At 38.0% G+C, this 22111-nt stretch overlaps 1 protein-coding gene and 1 pseudogene across 4 annotated transcripts; one reads left to right on the top strand and one right to left on the bottom strand.

The window, feature by feature from the left end:
* Positions 1–13177: 13177 nt before the first annotated feature.
* On the bottom strand, positions 13178–14028 carry LOC107551110 (histone H2A, sperm-like; annotated as a pseudogene).
* A 648-nt stretch (positions 14029–14676) lies between these two features.
* LOC107551109 (protein CREG1-like) lies at positions 14677–20496 on the top strand. 4 transcript variants are annotated; one of them, XM_016232605.1, is made up of 5 exons: positions 14677–15178; positions 16064–16183; positions 16268–16324; positions 16759–16900; positions 17854–19119. In XM_016232605.1, the coding sequence occupies exons 1-4, from the start codon at positions 14906–14908 to the stop codon at positions 16885–16887; spliced, it is 579 nt and encodes a 192-aa protein (XP_016088091.1). In that variant the 5' UTR covers positions 14677–14905; the 3' UTR covers positions 16888–16900; positions 17854–19119. The 4 variants fall into 4 exon arrangements, with proteins under 4 accessions (XP_016088091.1, XP_016088090.1, XP_016088089.1 ...); XM_016232601.1 differs by lacking the exon at positions 17854–19119 and adding an exon at positions 20376–20496 and having other exon boundaries at positions 14810–15178; XM_016232604.1 differs by lacking the exon at positions 17854–19119 and having other exon boundaries at positions 16759–17107.
* Positions 20497–22111: the final 1615 nt, after the last annotated feature.

Genomic DNA, 22111 nt, shown 5'->3' with positions numbered 1-22111 from the left:
GTTGGATGGTAAACGTTGGTGAACAGCAATTTTTAGGTCTCTCCAGAGATGCTAAATTGGGTTTAAGTCAGGGCTCTGGCTGGGCCATTCAAGACGTACCCACTGTGTATATATATATATATATATATATATATAAAATTTTCTACTGAATCAGGGTTTACAATAATACTACAATACTATTTAGTTATTACATATTTACATTACATATTTTTATTTCAGTTTGACATTTTAGTTTTAGTTTCAATAGTTAACCTCTAATAGCCTACTTCAGCTACTTATTAACTGAGATGGTGTAATTGTTAAAAAAAAATATAGATTTAGCCTATTTTTTATTATTTTAAAAATGCAACAATACAGAGATAAATGTATTTAATCACCATAGGAACAGAAATGTTTGGTGGCTTTTTAAATCTATGCTAAAGATATTCAGTCAAACGCTGAATTGTTTAAAGCACTTAACCATGATTTTCATTCATTGCTGTGTCTTAAATTTCATGAGTGATATTTCAGCGTATTCCCATTTAAATGCGGCTACATGAAAAATAATAGCTTTACTCAAACCGTGAATGAATAGTACAGAGAAAGCTAGTAAAGTAAAATCACTAAAGTTGTCAATTATTTAACTATAATCAATGAAGCTGACTACACTGCAAAATGAATATCTTACCGTGTGTGCACTTTGTTGATTATAAAGAGAGAACCCATGAGTTTAAACGTGAGGATGTTCTATTAATCCGTATTTTTTTTTTAGTTTTAGCTAAATTGTGGCCATGTTTTATTTACTAGTTTCTTATTTTAGACTAGTTAAATAATTGGAACAAAGTATTACAAAATGCGCATGTATTAACCAAAATAAAGGAAGTAATTAATTTAAAAAAATGTTCAGCAATTACTTAATTTGTAGACAGATATCTTCTAATTATTTTAAATAAGAATGTAGTATGACCACTTTTTGTTTTATATATTACAGGTCAGAACAATTATGTAGTTTCATTTTTACATAAATATATATTACTGAATGACGATGGAACATTTTCACCCTTATTTTGACATTTTATTTTCACAAAGTTATTTGTTTTAACATTACACTTTACATGCATTTAATATGCTTTCTGTGTATATAAAATCACTTTTTTAATTTAATTCGATACGGACACCAAAAATGGACATCTCGACTTTGACCCATATATGAGTGTAAAACAGTTTGTTTGCATGCTTTTCTGTTGGTGTACACATAAGATAATTTTAATCTGATAATCTGTTTTTGCTTTTATAAATCCCGATTTGTTCGTCACTTTTGATGTATGATGAAATCCGTGGAATTTAGGATCACATCTGGTCATACATGTGTTACTAACATTTTTAACTAGAAAGTGATAATCACACCAGTCAGGGTTTTGGCTGTATGTAGACAAGGTTTGAGTTTTATTTTCTGCCCTGCTGATAAAGGAAATGTTCTCGTGTGTGGTTCAGTGATGCTGTACTGATATATGTGATGTCTGACAGTCTTTCCAAGGACGTGGAGTCGAGCTCCGATTAGGGATGGGCGATACCACTTATTTTGTTTTCGATACGATACCGATATTTTTCAAGGCAGTATCGTCGATATCGATACCGATTCGATACTTCTGAACTAAACTTTTAAATTATGAAATGTATTAAATTATTAAATTACTAAGAGTAAAATGGATAATGATAAGCACTTAACTTTATGTTTAAAAAGCATTTTAACATTCAATACGCCTTAATTATAACTTATAAGGTTATATTTTTGTTTACACATGGTTGAAATATGTTTTTTGTTTACACATGATTCAAATCACAACACACTCGTATCACAAACACAAACAAGAACTGGATTACCTGGACAAAGTATTACCTGGATGGAAGACGGAAATGTGGCCCGATTCATCAACGTAAGTGTCAGAATATTTTAACCAGAAAGCATTTCACCCTCATAATGAATCTAAATAACTGTAATTGCACAAACTATGTAGGCTACACTTTCAGTTTGTTTATTGTGAAATAACTCTGTCCTTCTATCCTCTGATAAGCATTGTTCAGGGCTGCCGTTCCCAAAAGCTTTAATGCTTTCTTATGATACTTTTGGGAAACGCAGCCCTGTTTGAATGCACTGTCAGAAGTGATGAACGCTCTCTGTGATTGATTGGTTCTTGCAACATTTGCGTGTTCAGATGAGCAGGAAAATAGTTATATCCTACACAATTACTCGCTAACAAAGGTCATTCGTCCAATTCAATGCATATTGTACGATTTTGTTTTGTTTTGTTAAATTAACAAAATCGCTGGTAAATAAAACACACCTTAGTATTGATATTTTAGTTTGAGTATCAATACTTTCGATACTCTAGTCAGTATCTATATATTTGGATCGATACGCCCATCCCTAGCTCCGATCACAGTCAGATGTCATCAGCGGGCAGAAACAAGGCTGTAGCGGTCTGGAGATGCTGCTGTCTCCCCTAAGTTTCTGGTCTGGAGAGCCCAAGTCTCCCCTGCACATCCAGTGCTTTCAGAGCAAGTTCGGGATGAATGTGTGTGTGTTATTCTGTCTGTGTTTGAAGAGAATGAGACGTTCACGAGTAAGAAGCCCAGATTAACAGAATCAAACGGACACGATGCTGAGATCACAACACACTCGTATCACAAACACAAACAAGAACTGGATTACCTGGACAAAGTATTACCTGGATGGAAGACGGAAATGTGGCCCGATTCATCAACGTAAGTGTCAGAATATTTTAACCAGAAAGCATTTCACCCTCATAATGAGAGTTTCATCTGTCCATGTGTGTCATACTGAAGAGTCTTTCCATTCCAGTGAACAGTCACAGAAAAACTGATTTATTTGAATGAATCCTTCATAATATGAAATATATAAATATGGCTAAAACGGGCGTCTATATTAAAATATAAATATTAATAAAATATTAAATATAAATCAGGGTTATTATTGTATATAATAACAGGACCCAAATGAATATTAACTGAACTAACTGAATGAGGCGTCTGTGATTTCACAGAAACAAATGTAGCTCTCTGTTATGCCGTTTATTTAGTCTCAAATCTAGCGCACATAAAAACAAGCCACTCTTATGAAACTTTGGAGGCGGGGACAGTGGCTGATATGATATCTCCTTTCCTTTGGTTACTTTCAACAACAAGTCAAATGTAGTCTACGGTGTTACAATATATAGACATTTGGTTTCACTGGGTCACAACTTGTTTAATGGATTATTACGTAAAAGTAACTAAATTAAAACAATACATAATTTGTGTAATATGATAAATCATCTGAGCTGTTTTTCCTGACTGATTACATTAGTAAACTATGGTATTAGTCTAGGGCTAATACTTTTACCAGTTGTTGTTTTTTTTTAAAAATTGTCGGGCTTTAAAATGATGTCAGTAATCAGTTACACATTGCAATGTTTGTTATAACAACTACAGTTTTGGGTTAGAATCTACAAAAAAAAAAAAAACATGGTACTTTGGCTGAGCGACTTTCCCCCCATCAGGAGGAGGTTCCCCTGGATTGAAATCAAGGTCTGGGGGCATCTAGATCGGACCGAAAGGGCACTTTAGTATCGGCGATTAAAGGGGCATTCGTGTGTTGAAATGAGACGATTCGTGAGCACGCAATTTCAACACTGCAGTGAGTGGATTCTAACTTAATCACCTCTGATTGTTCCAGAAATCAACAGCTGAGTCTGTGATTGGTTACATTGTGCAACCCTTTAAACACATGTTATAAATAGAAACTCTGCCTAGCTTGTGCGTGTTAATCATTTTAATGTTATTAGCTGTTCGTTTTGCATTTGTGCAACACATAAATAACAATTTACATGTTTTAGACATTTTATGTTTAGATAATTTCTATTTTGCAGGAGTCCCGCGAATCATTTTATTCTCCCGCATCCCGCACACACGAGTCTCTTCCAGCCCGCACCCGCACTCACCCATCAAGAGTTGTCCCGGTCCGCACCCTGTTGCGTTGGGTCCCACGGGAGTGCAGGTCTCTAGCATGAGGACTGGAATTGGGAACCGCTGGGCTACATCATGTGTGATTCGGGATGAGAAAACTTTAAAAGTACTACAATACCAGGAAGGAAGATTGGGTTGTTGATGTTTGTCTGCCATTCTCGCTCTGTCTGCACAGAGTGCGTGAAAGCGCTGATGACGTATCCTGTCTGCGCGAACCGGGTGCACAGAGGTATGCTAATACATACGTTGACAGGCAGGTAGGAAAGCCAATTAAAACGCTTGGACTGAGCGTTTTGATTGGACGAACATTTCTTGGTCCTACGCCTTCCACAGAATATATAAATACAGATAAATACATTTATACCACTTAACTTAATGATTGCTATCGGGATGTGAATAGACTTTCAACCAGCATAACAAAAAATGTTTCTGAAGACAATCACCTATTGCACCTTTAAACATGAAGGTTGTTTTCATTTTACCCAGACTGCCAAGGCCATGTTTTAATTAACCACTCGGACACTAACCTAATCTCACGGGAATAGTGAGTGTGGTTTTCCACGCACGGAGCAGAAATGCATACTAGCGAGGATGGTTTTCTGCTTGGATACTGTTATGTGCACTTGTGTCGTGTGTGCACGTTTTGATTTTAATGTGCACGAGATTTAAGACTGAATAAACACCATACTCCATTAATGTGTTTTCTTTTTATTTCTCAGGTCAGAGCAGGAACTGAACTGACCTGGAACTACTCATATGCAGCAGGAAGTGAGCATGATCATGTGACATTCTGAGGCGTTCATTCTGTAGTGTTTCCTAATGATAGCGGTTTGTATTTCTGTCAGGTGTTTTTATGCAGCAGCTCTGAGACTTTACAATAAAAATCAGTCAAATAAAGCTGCACTGTGTGTTTAGTGTACTGGACAGAAATGCTCCAGTAAACAAATATGCTTCTGTTCTAATGAAAGACATTTACTTTGATTCATTCAGCACAGATTTTCACCATCATCAAACACAGTAATTAAACAGCCTTTGTGGGCTCATCGGCTCCTTCGGTTCAGCTACTGTAATGACTGAGTTTTGTTTTCAAACCTTTAATCTACAAAGAATAGAAATGTCCATAGATTAATATATCACTAAAATAATTAAAATTTGAATTCCAAAGGTTTTAAGAGCTAAATGTTCAGGGTTTTTTACTCACAATTTCTACCTGATAAAATAATTTCGAATTTGGCAACTTCATGTTACAAATGAGGAACATCAGAAGTAATTTAGCTTCAGAGCACGCAAGATATGAAATGCAGAAAAGACCAGAAAGAGAACACAATGTTTTATTATTATTTTATGAGCGTGAGTTGTAGTAAGAGTTTTTGTTGATTAAATGCTGAAGATTGTGTCAGCTGTAGCGAATTTAGCTCACAACAGGAAATATGAATAATTAACCATAACTAGTTATAATTAACTATTCATATTTTAGATCCACTGTAGATATTTAGCTGACCACTCAGGGTCAACCGTCTTGTCAATTCTAAGAACGTTAATTTCCTGGTTAAAGGAAATAACTTTCTTACTGTACAATTCTATAAGTTTGTAACGTAAATCTGCATGATTATTGACTCCGGTTATGAGTAAACAATGAACACGTCAAGTGTGATACAAGTAAGGTTTTATTAACTACATAAACACTTAAACTAGTCTAACATACTACATAAACACATTAAGCCGGTCTAACATACACATACACACACACACACATACAGTTGGTATAGGAAAGGGTTAAAGTTTAGCACTAAAGAAAGAGACATAAGGAATGACATTTATGGAACCATTTTGCATATTCAGCAGATCTAAAACCTGAGGGAAAACGTCAGATTCTTAGTTCAAACAAACCTTGTAAAAAGGTGTAACTGATACTTAATGCATCAATTAAATCGACTAAGTTTGATACTTGCGTATGTCTGAAAAAGATTCCTGATGCAATCTTAAGGCCCCAAGATCTTGCTGAAGTTGGTTGATGAGAAAGAGCTAGTTTGAGTCAGAATCACTTGATGAATGAAAAGGACTAGGCCGGAGCCTGGCACGAGCTTTGGTATCCTGGAGCGTTTCTCACATCTTCATCTTAGCATCTCACTGAACCACCGACTGGGCGGGTCACATGGAGTGTGGCCTTTTAAAGCCTGCAGAGATTCACGCCTCTCAAGATGGGTTCGTCCAATGAGGAAGGCTGAAATCCCAAGCGGGAGGTTGGAAATACTGGGGATTTTTATGACTCTTTGTCTGTAAGCATGGTATTTTGCATATGTAATTCGCTGGAGTGTTGAGGCACAAATTAGTACCGATTCTTAGAACATCAATATGTTGCATAGGTATCAGCATATAATATACACACTTGTTTCGATCATAGGAAGGCGAATTCATAGATACTAGACATGAAATAGTTACTTATATGAATGTGTGGTTTATCGTAAGCACGGATAAAAATAGTCTATAATACAACAGATTAAATACAACACAGCAATAATATACACAATGGCCTGAAGAAAATGGGTGTTCATTCAAAGAAGGTTTTCCTATGAATTAATTAGTAGAAAAGTCCATTTCTCCTGTGCATTTGTGTCCCTTTGTTTCTGGAGAATGCAGCTAAGTAGTCGGCTCGCATTCCACAAGGTTGTAAATGTATCGGGTTACCATGAAACCAGGGTCTTGTTCTGGCGTCCTGGGGTGTTACAAAGTATTTGTGAAATCTAGCTAACAAAATATATATTGTGTGTTGGAGTGGTCCAGACGCTACACAGCTGTGTTTCATGTACTAACCCTTTAATGCCTAGTTCACTCTACAGGATTTTAAGCCCGAGTTGCGATGAGCTCGGCGACAGGTCGGGCTGTGATCGGGGAAAATCAGTGGGTGATCAGCGCTCGGCAATCAGAGTTGCCAAGTCTGCGTATTATATGTGACTTTGGGCTTCTTTTTTTTTTGTAAAGTTGAGTGAAAAAATCCGGGTCGTGGGGTTGCAGTTTTTTGGGTTTATTGGGTTTATTTAAAAAAATATGGTTGCTTGTTAAGCCTGGCTCACACTACAGGATTTTTAGCCTGATTTAGCCCCGATTCTCCCCTCCCGAGAATCAGAGCAAAAATCTTGTAGAGCACCTCGATCGATCCCTATGTTCGGATTATCTGGTAATGTGAGGCGTTCACCGATCGAATCTTGCACCTCCCGATCTGCTCGCACACAAATTGGGGCCGCCCCAATCATATCAAACATGTTTGATATTTAGAACTTTTAAATCGGGATGACGACGGCTATATGATTACATCAGTAGCCTACTTTCTCAAAAGCCAATGCGCACCACAAAACAGCTGATGTACGGCTCCATTGGATAGTGGAGACGGATTAAACTGCTTCTTTAAGTTTTGTAGTAACACAACTGTCTGTATAATGTGTCGAAAACGTATCACAACTGTAAGGAGAAAGAGACGCGCTGGGGTGAAATTTTGATCATACCGGGTGAGTGCAGAAGGCTGCTAGCATGCTAGCTAACATATGTAAACATCACTGAAATATAAATGATGATCTGCTGCGTGAGATCACGTGAGGCACTCCCTATGGTACGATAATCTTAAAGCGGTCATATGATGTTGCTAAAAAGAACATTATTTTGTGTATTTGGTGTAATGAAATGTGTTTATGCGGTTTAAGGTTAAAAAACCGTACTCGGTTACTAACGTAACCTTGGTTCCCTGATATACGGGAACGAGTACTGTGTTTGCTTGAGACGTATATGGGAAAAAAGCATTTTTTCTCCTGAACTGAAGCCTTTTCATTCACGCAGTGAAACTGCACGGCCATTGGTTCGTGCAGTGCTTAAAAAATGAACCAATGGCTCGGCAGCGGAGCCGACAAAGAGTTGTTTCGAAAGAGCGAGACTCATGCTCGAGTGAGCATTTTATCTCAGTAAGCACGTAGCTCACGGCCCTTCTGCGGCGGATCCGAGTGCAACGGGGAGAGTGAGCACGCGGGTACAGTGCCGGCATACGATCGCTCAGACCCGGTTGCTTAGCTCCCTGACTCTGCTGTTTCTCTCTCCGAGGCTCACTGAGAGAGGAGAAACGGGAGAGTGGGGCTACCTCCAGTGAAGGCGGTCCGCGAGTGGAGAAGAGCGAGACTCATGCTCGAGTGAGCATTCCGTCTCAGTGAGAGCGCAGTCACTGCATGGAGTCTGCCCAGACAGATGACATACTCATTGTTCTTCTGCATTGTGCAAGTTTCCCTGCACGAGCCACACTCGCAGAGCGACATTTGCAACAACGTTGCTAGAATTAGCTCTTTTAGGGCTTACCTGCTAGAAATAAGCTCTTTTAGAATCGCCGGATAGCGGCAGGGGAAACGGACCGGAACTGCTGCGTCGCTGTAGCGGCGGAGAAGCAGGTCAGCTGTGCTGAGAGGTCCCGATTCCAGCTGCGAAGGCGTGTCAACGGCGAGCAGGCTTTCAGGATCAGCGATGACTCTACGAGGAGAAGAAATCTGAGAATCCTGTGGCGAGCGCCCACTTATATAGCCAGATGCCCCGCCCATTCTGGCAGGCTTTGCCAAGCCATTAGTTAGTTTTTTAAGCACTGCACGAACCAATGGCCGTGCAGTTTCATTGCGTGAATGAAAAGGCTTCAGTTCAGGAGAAAAAATGTTTTTTTCCCCATATGCGTCTTAAGCAGACGCAGTACGAGTGAAGTATCGAAAGGGAACACATTATTTTCCACATACTGTACATTATTGTTTCTCCTCTATGCCCCGCCTTTCTGAAACGCGTTGATTTTTACAAAGCTCATCGGTCTGAAAAGTGAGGTGTGCTCTGATTGGCCAGCTATCCAGTGCATTGTGATTGGCCGAATACCTCAAGCGTGTGACTGAAATGTTACGCCCCTTACCATATTGTGATGCCCTGTCCGGCCGGAGCGACGAGACAAAAACATGAAAACCCATTATAAACGAGGCATTTGTTGCATCCAGTGGGGACATAATTACGGACTATAATGACTTATACTGTCTTTTTACGTGTTGCATTGCATCGCGCCGTGTAAACATAAAACCATGTCTGCATTTGTGATCGGAGAAATGACTAACTACAAATGCTACACTACACTGCTCAAACCTCGCATTTGAATCGTCAGTGGCAAATTCTTTAAAAATAAAAAACGTACTTACAGTCTGTGAGTCAGAACAGCTGGCATTGTAGTCTACTCTACCAGGAAACAGTCCTCCATAAAATGTGTTGCACACATCTGAATATTTTGGGTTGAACTGTTCTGGAACAGTGTTGTAAATACAACTTAACCACTGATTTCTAGTCGTGTCCTCTTTTGGAAGGCCAAACAAAGTAGTTTTGCTTTTACAACTCTTGTCTGCTCGCAGTTTATCAGTGCAATAATATAAGTGCTCCCCCTCATTGGAGAAAAATCACGTTCAGAAAGAAGGCGCGTGATGCTGTAATCCAAGCGATGATATAAATAAGACGTAGAGGAGTGGGCTGACTTTCTTTTAGCTTAATTTTTACAATGTTTTTGTAATGTATTAATTATCACAGGCTGTAATAAAAAACAAGTAGGCCTATACTAATACTAAGAGTAAATATGGTTTGAATAGCCTATATTTTAGTAGGCTATAAATATGTGGTAATGTTATAGCTCCCCTTTGAAGCTCTTGTGTTTTTCTCCTTTTCCATCTGTCCAATCCTATTCTGCTCACAGGTGTTTGGAGATGAGTTTTGTTCCCATTTTGTTGCAGTTTGCTGATTTTTGTCAAATAGCTTCCGTTTTTGCTTTTCAAATAAAAGAGTGGTTTCAGTTTAATAGGTTGCAGGCTTATTTAATGGTAATAAATAATTGATAATAAATAATACTGATGATAATAAATCATCAAAAAAATATTGGGCTTGTTTTTGAAGCTGCGGTTGGTTATATGTCTCGCAAGAGTTGGCAATAGTGTTGGCAATCTTTGTGTGAACAACTCAACGACGCATCAAAGAAGCTCGCTGACATGTCGCCGACACCAAACTAATATCTAGCATGCTAAATATCTGGACCAGTCGGCCGACTCGACATCACGTGGTGTCAGGTGTCTTGACGAGCAACAGCCAATGAGAGAGCAAGGCATGGGTTGAGGTCAGCAGAAGAAAAACAGCAGCAGCAACATGGCTTATTGGCTTTAAGAAAAGTTTGGAGACAAGAATTGGAACAAAATTTTTCAGAACAGCATCATTCCCATGCACGCATCATTCCCATTCCACTTCTCGCGTTTGTTTTCATGAGAAAACGTGGTTTGGGGGCCGAGATTTTCAGAGATTTACTTACTATAGGGAGATGAGAAGGTCTGTATTACTTACTATTGGAGAAAGCGTAACGGTCAACTTGGATCACGTGTGTAAACTTAAGAACCAATCACATTATAGCCCTGACGTCATTGAATTTCAGTCAGAGTTGTGTGACACTCAATAGCCGTTTACGGATACCATTGGAATGAATGAGAAATGCCGTAAGCTGAATCCCACCTGTCGCAAAAAGTCAGTGACTTCTCTTATAAAACAGCAATTTTTTTTGGTGTAAACTAAAAATAGTTCAATCCAAAAGTATTGTTTAGTGTAAAACACGTTGGAGATTAGCCAGTAGGCTGTCGATTCATTAAATGATAAGCTGTTTCCTCTAAAAAGCTATTTATTCAGTGTAGTGAAGCCTCTGCTCCATTTACATTCATTAAAAAAAATGGCCTCTGGTCTCCTTTCCCACATACTGGCAAACCGGAAGCGTTAGCATTAGCCGTTACACTTTTTTTTAAGGTTACGCCTTCTAGTGGCTTTGGTGTAGAGTCGTTGGGTGACAGAGTTGTTGTCAGCTCATGTAGTGTGTGACCCCTGTTGCGGATCATTTACATAGTGTTGTGTAGTGTGAACACCACAACAACTTCGAGACAGACAGCAAGTCATGTAGTCTGAACAGCACAGCGATCTGCCGACATTTAAAGTCATGTAGTGTGAACTAGGCTTAAACCTGTTTTAAGGACCTACAAATAAATCAATAAACCAACAACACAGAAAACCATATTTCTAATTGATGATGAAATTATTTCAGACAAGTGCATGATGAATAAACTGTCAGAACTGGCCAAAACAATAACATTTCTGCATGAAGGTATTTGTGATGAAGAACAGTTGTGAAAGTTGTCAAGTGGTTGAGCTAACGGGTTAGTACTGCTCATTATCAGTGTGGAGTTGACTAGTTGAGTTTGACTGTTGGAACATTAGAATCAAAGAGCCTGAATACTATATCTAAACAGCGAAATATACATTTCTTTTTAAATACATTTCAAAATACAAAAATGGCCAAAAATATATTTGCTTAAATCTCTACCAGTGGATTTCTTTTGTGTATTTCTGAAAATATACTTAAATATTTTTGAAAGCATTTAAATTATACTGAACTATATATATATATATATATATATCAATCCAACACGTGAACATAACACATTTCAATAAAATTCAGGGAACATACTTTACAAATTGTTCTTGACTGACTTAAATGGTTAAAAGTTAATACTTTACAATGTTCAAGTTCACACATTAAATTACAAATGTAATTTTTTTTTATCTCTAGGCTATCCAATTGCATTAGTCTAAACATACTGTAAAATTGGAAGTATACTTCCTGGTATTTTGAAACATCGGAACACACGGTCAAGGTCCAAAAAAAGTATGAAAGACATGGTCAGAATAGTCCATCCGCAATCAGTGGTTCAACCGTAACATTATGAAGCGACGGGAATACTTTTTGTAGCGAAGAAAACAAAAATAACGACTTCATTTAACAATTCGTCTCCTCTGTCTCTCCACATCACCGTAGTGCCATTTTGAAGAATATCCGCTGGACGCAAGCAGCGTACGCTCCGTGTCAGCCGCGCTGCACTAATGCGCTGTTTTCGTTCAAATCAAAACGTAAACACATGTAGAAAACATTTGTCGCGGCTGACTCGGAATATCGTACACAGTTCGCGTTCAGTGGATATTCTCCCAAAAAAAAACCCCCAAAAAAAGGCACTATGGTGATGCGGAGAGACAAATTGTTGAATAAAGTTATGTTTTCTTTGCATACAAAAAGTATTCTCGTCGCTTCGTAACATTACGGTTGAACCACTGATGGTAGATGGATTATTCTGGCGATGTCGATCATATTTTTCTGGATCTTGACAGTGTAATTTACTTGGCAGTCAATGGGATAGTCACAAGCCTCCCGGTTTTCATCCAAAATTGTGTTCTAAAGATGAACGAAGCTTTTACAGTTTTGGAACACGGGGTAAGTGATTAGAGACAACTTCCATTTTGGGGTGGAGTAACCCTTGATTTCATGTGGGACTTCAGAAAGCCTGTAGAAGGCAGTGGCCGCGCATAGGTTTTAAAATAGAGGCACACTAATTGTATTGGTCTGGGATCCCTGCCGATTATTATTATTTGCTTAACCACTTTAAAATGGCTTTTTGGTTGCTTTTAGTCAGAAAACGACATAAAGCAAGATAATATAATTTCAATTACCTGGCCTATCACTTGAAGCAAACATCCATCCCTTCTTAAAAGTCTGTGTTAAAAGAGAGCTGCCTGTTCCATTTAATTAAGCCGACTGCTGTAACGTTAGCCTATATCCAGCTTAGACTGTTTTCCCTAAATTTGTATATATACACACTGTTTGAATGACAGCTTGGTAAATCTGTTGGCGATCAAATATTCAATATCGCTACTCAGAAGTACTTGGTACATTATCAGCGCAGCGGCAGACGTTCAACCTAATATCACGTAAGTTACGTCTCTGTGATGATTGGTTGAGGGTTCCTTCTCAACACTCCTCAGCGCTGAAAGTTTTTACACCAACGGAGGCACGAGAGCTCAGCTCTCCCCCGGCCTCCCCCTCTCTAGCGGTTGTAATTACAGCTGCAGATTCGCGATAGAAATGCGGAACTTTCACGTTACGGTATTACAACTGTGAAATTACCAAAAAAAAAAAAAACGACATTAACCAAAATGATTTTTATTAACATTAAATCGTCCTCCTCCCATTTTCACCTTAATTATGGGGAGGTTGTGCCTCCCCCGACGAGCCGCACACTGGTAGAAGGTCCGATGCAGGTCAAACATTAACAGTAAATTAGTTCCTAAAAACCACCAAAACCATTAAAGAAAATATTTTTATTAAAAACCCATCCAGTCAAGTGCTTTAAAAAAAATAAATAAAATAAAAAGGGGTCCCAGCATCAGAAGTCCTGTGACTTGACTTTGTTGGTGTTCGGGTCCCGCGGACCTTTGGTCTTCTTGGGCAGCAGCTGCGCCTGGATGTTGGGCAGCACGCCGCCCTCCGAGATCGTGACGCCGCCCAGCAGCGTGTTCAGCTCTTCGTCGTTGCGCACCGCCAGCTGGATGTGACGCGGCGCGATGCGCAGCTTCTTGTTGTCGCCGCTTGCGTTTCCCGCCAGCTCCAGCACCTCCGCGCACAGGTACTCGATAACCGCTGTTAGATACACCTACGCCCCGGAGCCGATGCGCGCCGCGTAGTTTCCCTTCCGCAGGAGACGCGCGATGCGGCCAACCGGGAACTGAAGGCCCGCGCGGGCCGAACGCGACACAGACGACTTGCTCTTTGGTGCAGCGACGATCTTACCGCTACCAGACATGACGAAGAAAACCGTTTAAAAAAAATAAAATAAAAAAGTAAATAAACCTAGACAAGCAAACAAACAGACAGATCAGTATATCTGCACATAACTAACCGAAAACCACCAAGTAGGCCTACTTAACGTTACAGAAATTCAAAACAATTTTAGGTAGTTAAAATGCAATAAAGTAACTAAATTCAGAGTTTAAAAAATGACTTTGATAATAAACAAACACCAGAACAACTTAAACGTACCTGATAAACACACCCAATGAACAAGCAGTGGAGTTCTTTGATTCTTATCTAAGAGCATTGTGTTTTATACTAGAGCTTAATTGGTTTGAATTCAAATTCACCTGTGCAAATGAGTTGGTGGCTAATCAGCTCTTTGAATTTTTAATTATATTGTAAATGTTCAATTAGAGTGAGTCTTATGAGTGCATTTCAAAACTTTTTTGTTTTTAAGATTTAAGAGTTGAATAAAATTGTGGAATGAAGTCTATTTACTATTTACTTTACTATAAAAAGCTATTTACTTACAAACGTGTTTATATTACTAATATTTGTAATGTTTATGACTATATTTGTTAATTTCAGTATCTTGAATTTGATGAGGGCAACATAAAGTTATATATTTTATTTATCTATTTGTTATTTATTGGTTTATTTTCAGAGGGTTTGGTTAGATTAAGTCAAAATAAGTTACACATTATAATAAGTTACACATTTTAGCAGAGCTTTACATGTATGTCAGTGCATATTTTTAAATATTGAGTAGTTTTAGAAAGTTATTAAAATATGAATAGAAAGTTAAATGTAGTTTAATCAAATAGAGTTGCTTCATGATTCTTTAATCATGATTTCTTCCACAGGTTTAATAACTTGTTTGTGGTTTGGATTTTTCTGCAACCACGTGTTGTGTTGAAGTCACATGACAGCTGTTTTGATCATGTGACCATTTGTTGTGGAGGACACTCATGACTCGTGCGATCAAATGATTCGTGGTCGGTGATATTAGTGATCAGTGCTAATTTGATTCAGTAGTGTCCGGGTAGTTCGCTGTGGTCGGTCAGTCATGAGTTATGACTCTGTGATCATATGAATCATTTGTGTTCAGAGTTCACATTGATCGTATGAATCGTTTGTGCTTGGTTTACAGTGATCAGTGGCTCATTTGATTCATTAGTTTCAGGTCATTCGCAGAAGTCAGTCATGAATCGCACGCTCTTCGCGGTGTGCCTCGCGTTCGTCGCCGCTCACAGCGTCCCGCTGTCGGTCCCGCCGCATGAGGAGGTCGCTCGGATGGCTCGGTTCGTGGTCAATAAGTGTGATTGGGCTTCAATGGCGACGATCTCTACTCACGATCCGGTCAGAGGACAGCCGTTCTCCAACGCCTTCTCCATCAGCGACGGGCCCGCGGGCAACGGAACCGGAACACCCTACATGTACCTCACACACATGGAGATTTCAGTCCAGGACCTGCAGGTGCTAATCAATACTGATCAATGGAGACTGACACGAGCTCAGACACTTGTGTAATAGAGTTACAGAACCCTAACGAATATTTACCATGTTTTTTGCTATACTAATTTGAAGGCATTTCCAGAACGTAAATTTAAACATGGGATAAAACCAGGTTCAAATTTCTTGTTGGATTTTGTTGACAGAGTTAACGTTAACATGAGTGTGTTGACATAATTAGAGTTGTTGACATATTAAGAGTTAGTTTTTTTCCAGAGGGGATTTTGGATTTCTCTTTTTATCACTCCATAAATCAGAAAATATGTAAACAGACAGAAAACAAATACATTTGCACCATGTTTTTAGGAATAAAATGTTGTATACATCAGTGGGAATGATATATGAACAAACCTCTCAGTAAAAGCCTTCAGAATATAGATAGGAATAAAACTATAAAGTTTGGTGTATGTAAGAGAAAAACTCTTTAAAATATATGGATTTCAATTGAAATCTACACATGCAAATAGATAAAGTGCAATAAAGGAAACACTTAAATGTGTTTTTTGGATGTTTTCTTTCCACTAGTCTGAAAGAAGACGTTATATGGAAGCAAAACTTTAAACTGGCATTACTGTATGAGATCGTGGTAAATTGTGTTTAAAGTTAGTTTGACTTGTGATCTGTAATATGACACACACCATGCAAATTAAAACAGCACATGAATATGTAACGCTGATGCAGTTTTATGTAAGTGTGACGTCAGCGTGCTTCAGCACAGAACTGATAGGATGCAACACAGTGCTTTTAGTTTATCAGCTCTAACATTCAACAGAACTGTGTGGCTGAAGTTTAAACAAAAACCCTGAAAGTTGAGCTCTGTATTTGTGTGTGTGTGTGTGTGTGTAACAGGTGAATCCGCAGGCATCTCTGTCTGTGTCTCTGGCTCAGACCAGCTACTGTAAGAATCATGGCTTCGATCCTCAGAGTCCACTGTGCGCCCACATCATCCTGTCCGGCTCTGTCGTGGAGGTCTCGCACCTCTTCATCTCATTTCAGTCGAGCCCAATCTGAATCAGTGATTGTTTGACGGTCAGCAGTGAATCTGTTTTGCAGGTGAACGGCAGCGAGGCGTCAGTGGCTAAAGCCGCTCTGTTCAGCAGACATCCAGAGATGATCGACTGGCCCACCGACCACAACTGGTTCTTTGCCAAGATGAATATCACACAGGTTTGGGTGCTCGATTACTTCGGTGGAGTAAAAACCGTGATACCTGAGGAATATTACAGAGCCACTCCATAATGGAAACATTCCGGTGAGTCTGTCAGACGCGATTGAGCTTCAGTTATATGATTCAGTTATATTCAGTCAACATGAACAAGGCATTGAACTTACATGTGTATTTGTTCTGAAATCATTTAATCCTTGTGCTGTGCTGAAAATTTAGTTTTCTCATCAGAAATGACCAATTTTTTTAGAAATCACTTGTAAATCATTCTCATTATTATCACCAGATATTGGATTCAGTCTTTTTTGTCAACTTTCATTTAGCACATGTTTTGTGTTTCTATTTGGCTAAAGCCGCTCTGTTCAGCAGACATCCAGAGATGATCGACTGGCCCACCGACCACAACTGGTTCTTTGCCAAGATGAATATCACACAGGTTTGGGTGCTCGATTACTTCGGTGGAGTAAAAACCGTGATACCTGAGGAATATTACAGAGCCACTCCATAATGGAAACATTCCGGTGAGTCTGTCAGACGCGATTGAGCTTCAGTTATATGATTCAGTTATATTCAGTCAACATGAACAAGGCATTGAACTTACATGTGTATTTGTTCTGAAATCATTTAATCCTTGTGCTGTGCTGAAAATTTAGTTTTCTCATCAAAAATGACCAATTTTTTTAGAAATCACTTGTAAATCATTCTCATTATTATCACCAGATATTGGATTCAGTCTTTTTTGTCAACTTTCATTTAGCACATGTTTTGTGTTTCTATTTAGAACTGATTAATTCAGTTTTTGAACAAAAACATTATTTGTGGATAATTTTGGCAGTATTCAGTTTTTGAATAAAAAAACACTATTTATGGATAATAAAAGCTGAAATGCATAAACTCAAATTAATGATGTCTATGATAGATCAGTCCCAAAAAGAAATGCAGAACCTGTGCTGATTGGAAAAATCCAAGCTTTTGTAATAATAATCAGTTGCAATCAAAATTATTCATTTGTAATTTACAAATGTAAGCTTTTCTGAAGATCCAGTTTTTTTTTTAATGCATCTATAACAGTTTAGTGGCTATTAATGATGATAATGTCAACATGTAATATTTTTGAGGTACAGAATTATTTTGTAATTTAAAAATATTTTGTCATATTTATTCAGCCCCTATTCAACGCTGGTTATTAATATTTGTATGTTATGGTAGAAAATTGTGTTAAAACACAAATCAAGCCTTTGGAAACACTATAACAAAACTGTATTAGCTTGAACTGTTACACATTCATACATTTATCCTATATATTTGCTAAAGTTGAGTAGCAAATATGGCCAAGTCAAAAAAGCTCTCACAAAAGCTATAGAGAATAAACTGTTTTATAAAGTTAGATGGTCTATGGCTACAAGAAGGCACCAAAAGTTCCTAGAGACACAGTTGGCAGCTTAATTCAGAAATTTTAAATGTGTTGTAACAGAAAACCTTTGAGGGTGTTGAAGAAAAAGCACAATATCATCAAGGGGAATAAAATGTTTGATCAGAGCAACTGAGAAAAGCCCTCAATGTACAGCCAAAGACTTGCAAGATGATCTGATGAAAGGAGGAAAAAACATTTCAATGCAGAATATAAGAACGCTAGAGAAACATGGCCTTCATGTCGGGACACCTCGCCATATGCCACTCTTTACCAAGAAGAACTTAAAAGACCGACTTGAATGTGCTAAAATTAATTTGGATAGACCTGTGGAGTTCTGAAACAATGTTTTATGGAGTGATGTGGCCAAACTGGAACTTTTTGGATGCATGGATCAGTGGTTTGTCTGATGCAAAAAGCTTATAAGCAGAAGAACACCATCTCCATGGTCAAACATGGCGGTGGACCAGTCTTGTTATGGGGATGTTTTGGTGTTGCAGGAAGTGGAAATCTTAACTGTATGAAGGACTTGGATTCTTTGAAGTACTGGCCATTTTGGCAAAGATTGTGATGTCTTCGGTGCAGTGACTGAAGCTTGATGATCAATCGACTTTCTTGCAGTCCAGCCATCCCAAAGTACACATCCAAATCTACTGAAACTTGCTTCAGGGATCGGTCATAGAATGTTCTTGAGTGGCCTGTTCAGTCTTCCGATTTAAATCTTACTGAAAATATTTGGTGGAATTTGAAGAAAACCAAAGATTATCAGTGATCTTGGAACTTTTTCAAGCAAGGAATGGGCCAAGATTGCAGTAGAGAAGTGGCAGAAGATTCTAACAGGCAGCGTTTATTGGAGGTTACAAAGAATAAAAGATTTTGCACAACATTGGATTTTCATCAACTTTATGTTCTCAGAATCACTCAAATGTGTAAACTTTCTATAATAGTTTACTGATGCCTTTGTTGAAATGTTTTCATAAAATGTTGTTCTCTGCAGCAAAATGTCTTGCAGGTCAAGTGCGTTGAATAATTTTGATTGCAGCTGTAGCATAATGAGAGATTTATGAGTGATTTTTGTGCGCCAGTCATTTTTGATGGCACCAGACTGTCCTAGCAAAGTTGCAATTGCCATATATTTTAGAAACAACCTTTTCACATCCGGCCTTGTAAATCTCCCAGGTTCAGGAAACTGTCCTCCGTAAAATGTGCTGCACACACTCAAACACTTGGGTTGTACTGTATTGGAACAGTTTTGTAAATAAACCTTAACCACTGATTGCTAATTGTGTCCACTTTCGGAAGGCCAAATAAAGTATTTTTTTATATATAGTAGTTTTATATAAGTATATTTTTTACTTTACTCCACAACATGGTGACAACAACACTACTGCAATACCTGAAGCCATGCCTTCTTTCTTTGCGTATCCATTTGGGCAGTGGTGTGGGATAGTTATGTAGATATGTGAGGGAGAATGCGATCAAGGTGTTTTCGGCAGGTGTCGATCAAGCCTTCTCTTTTAGATAGAAAAAAATCCTTTTGTGGGAGACTTTGAGCTTTGTAACTTTGCAGATCGTGTACATATACAAACAGCTACAAAACAGACTAAAGAAAAAGTAAAACATGAAAGTGCATCATATGACCCCTTTAACTAGCATTTTAAGGGGGAAAAAAGTAATGTATGGGTCAAAATGACCCGGTTGTTCAGAGGAAGCTGCATTTCAAGCAAACAGTCACTGTAGGCAACAAAATATTTAAGGCAAGAAGTAAAATACATAAAAAAAATCCCTTTTATATATAGTAGTTTTATATAAGTATATTTTTTACTTTACTCCACAACATGGTGACAACAACACTACTGCAATACCTGAAGCCATGCCTTCTTTCTTTGCGTATCCATTTGGGCAGTGGTGTGGGATAGTTATGTAGATATGTGAGGGAGAATGCGATCAAGGTGTTTTCGGCAGGTGTCGATCAAGCCTTCTCTTTTAGATAGAAAAAAATCCTTTTGTGGGAGACTTTGAGCTTTGTAACTTTGCAGATCGTGTACATATACAAACAGCTACAAAACAGACTAAAGAAAAAGTAAAACATGAAAGTGCATCATATGACCCCTTTAACTAGCATTTTAAGGGGGAAAAAAGTCATGTATGGGTCAAAATGACCCGGTTGTTCAGAGGAAGCTGCATTTCAAGCAAACAGTCACTGTAGGCAACAAAATATTTAAGGCAAGAAGTAAAATACATAAAAAAATCCTCTTTTTGTTTTGGAGTGGGCAGATTGGACATTTCTAAGTGAACAATTTATTGAATCAAGAGTTTAGAATTGATTCACTGAAATAGTTTAAATTAAGTTTCTGCTGAATTTGAAATGAGAGTCAGTTGTTAAACATCTGTAAACATTGGAATGCTCTCACAAACACATTCAATCGTGTTCTTAGATTTATTTCACCAGCAAAATAATACTGAATATATTGGTTTGTATTATATGTCATATATGTATACGTGTCAGCTATGAGTGCAGCTGTTATCGGTCAGAAGCAGATGCTATGCTGAATGTCATGTGACCAAAGTGTGTGTGTCTGCAGGAAGTGACACAGAAAACTTGATGAACTGGATCAAAATCACTGATGGAACGTTTCAGAAGAGACTCGAATTGATGAATGTTTCTCAGGTTGATGCTGTTTGAATCTTGTAGCACTGTGACGTGTGTGTTTGTGACCTATTAATCACGTTAATTTCTTCATAACATTCATGGAACATGATGTGAAAATCTAGTTACTACATTTTTTGTAAGCATTTTGTAAAATGCTTAAGAAACATTTTTGCAGTTTGCACATGCTTTTTCATTTGAATGTTTGCAGATTCTCACCAAATACAAATGCATCTACATTTTGATTTAAATCTTAGGAAAGTCTTGTGAGATTCACATGTATCACTTAGTTATAGATGTTTCATTTGGCTCTGACCTCCAACCTCTGATCTTTGTAGCAGGAAATATGAATGTCACGTCACGTGATGTTTTGCATCTAGGCTCATTTTGCTCATATTTTATAATCGATCAGTGTTTTTACACACAGCTGACACCTTCCAGCTCTATAAAATCACAGAGATGTCAGTCCAACGTTATTTACCCAGAGTGATTATTTTTCTAATGCTGTTGTATATTTTTAATAAGTATCTGGTTGTCATATTGCAGTGTGTGCAGTGAAATAAAGATCTGATTTTGGATTTAATTGTTCATCTAATTCTGTGTGACTTCTCTCATTCTATTAGTTTTATATATAATTTCTAAGTCAAATTTCTCAATACACAACCGTCTTTCATCTTGGCACAGCAGTGAATTTCACTTTCAAAATGCACCAAAACTAGCTAAGCACTATACATGTCTCAAGTCAAGCTATTCTTCCAAAACACTAGCACAGGTTATAACCCAACAAACATTTCTAAGTCAAATTTCTCAATACACAACCGTCTTTCATCTTGGGACAGCAGTGAATTTCACTTTCAAAATGCACCAAAACTAGCTAAGCACTATACATGTCTCAAGTCAAGCTATTCTTCCAAAACACTAGCACAGGTTATAACCCAACAAACATCACTTTGTCACTCATAGAACAATGACCTAAAAACACTATCAACGGGTAGCATTATATAATGTTTTCTTTTGTAAAATTTCATTACAAAGAAAGAATTACACTCTCCTCTGTTTAGAACTCACTGCAGTATGTTACATTTCAGTAATTTTTCCCCCCTGATTTGCGTTTTGTAGAGAAGGTAATGTAATGTGTAGTTGTTCAGCTAAATCTAGCGGTTTTGATAGTATTTCTTTTTTTTTTTTAGATTCAGAATATATTTCAGAATTATTCAGCATTACTGGAGAAATGTAAATTGCTGTGTTCTTTTTTTTTTTATTAGGTTAGGCTTTGAACTTTGGTTTAAAAGTTTTGAAAAGAGTATGTAAATGTGCAAATTGGCCTGTAGGTATGTAGAGTTTTGATAGTGTTTGTGTCTGCATGTGAAAATAATTCATTTAATTTGAAAAAAATGTAGTAATTGAATGCATTTATTCCCAAAACAATAAATGATCCACAGTTTTACCCAAATACTGTTGTTGAGCTCACTGTGTGAAGAGTTTTGAAAAAGTGATCGAAGTATTGACTAAAGTGTCCTAGCGATTGTAAAAACGAATCATTCATATTTTTGGAGAGTGAGTAGCCATGAGTGTGTGTGTGTGTGTGGTTGAGTGAGTAGGCCGTGAGTGTGTGTATTTGTGCATGTGTTTGAGTGAGTGTGTGTGTTTGTCATCAGTGTTCAGTAGATG

Source organism: Sinocyclocheilus grahami, unplaced genomic scaffold (genome assembly GCF_001515645.1).
Source record: "Sinocyclocheilus grahami isolate Dianchi unplaced genomic scaffold, SAMN03320097.WGS_v1.1 scaffold414.1, whole genome shotgun sequence".
Taxonomy (NCBI): Eukaryota; Metazoa; Chordata; class Actinopteri; order Cypriniformes; family Cyprinidae; genus Sinocyclocheilus; species Sinocyclocheilus grahami.
This window is presented reverse-complemented; position numbering and strand designations above follow the sequence as displayed.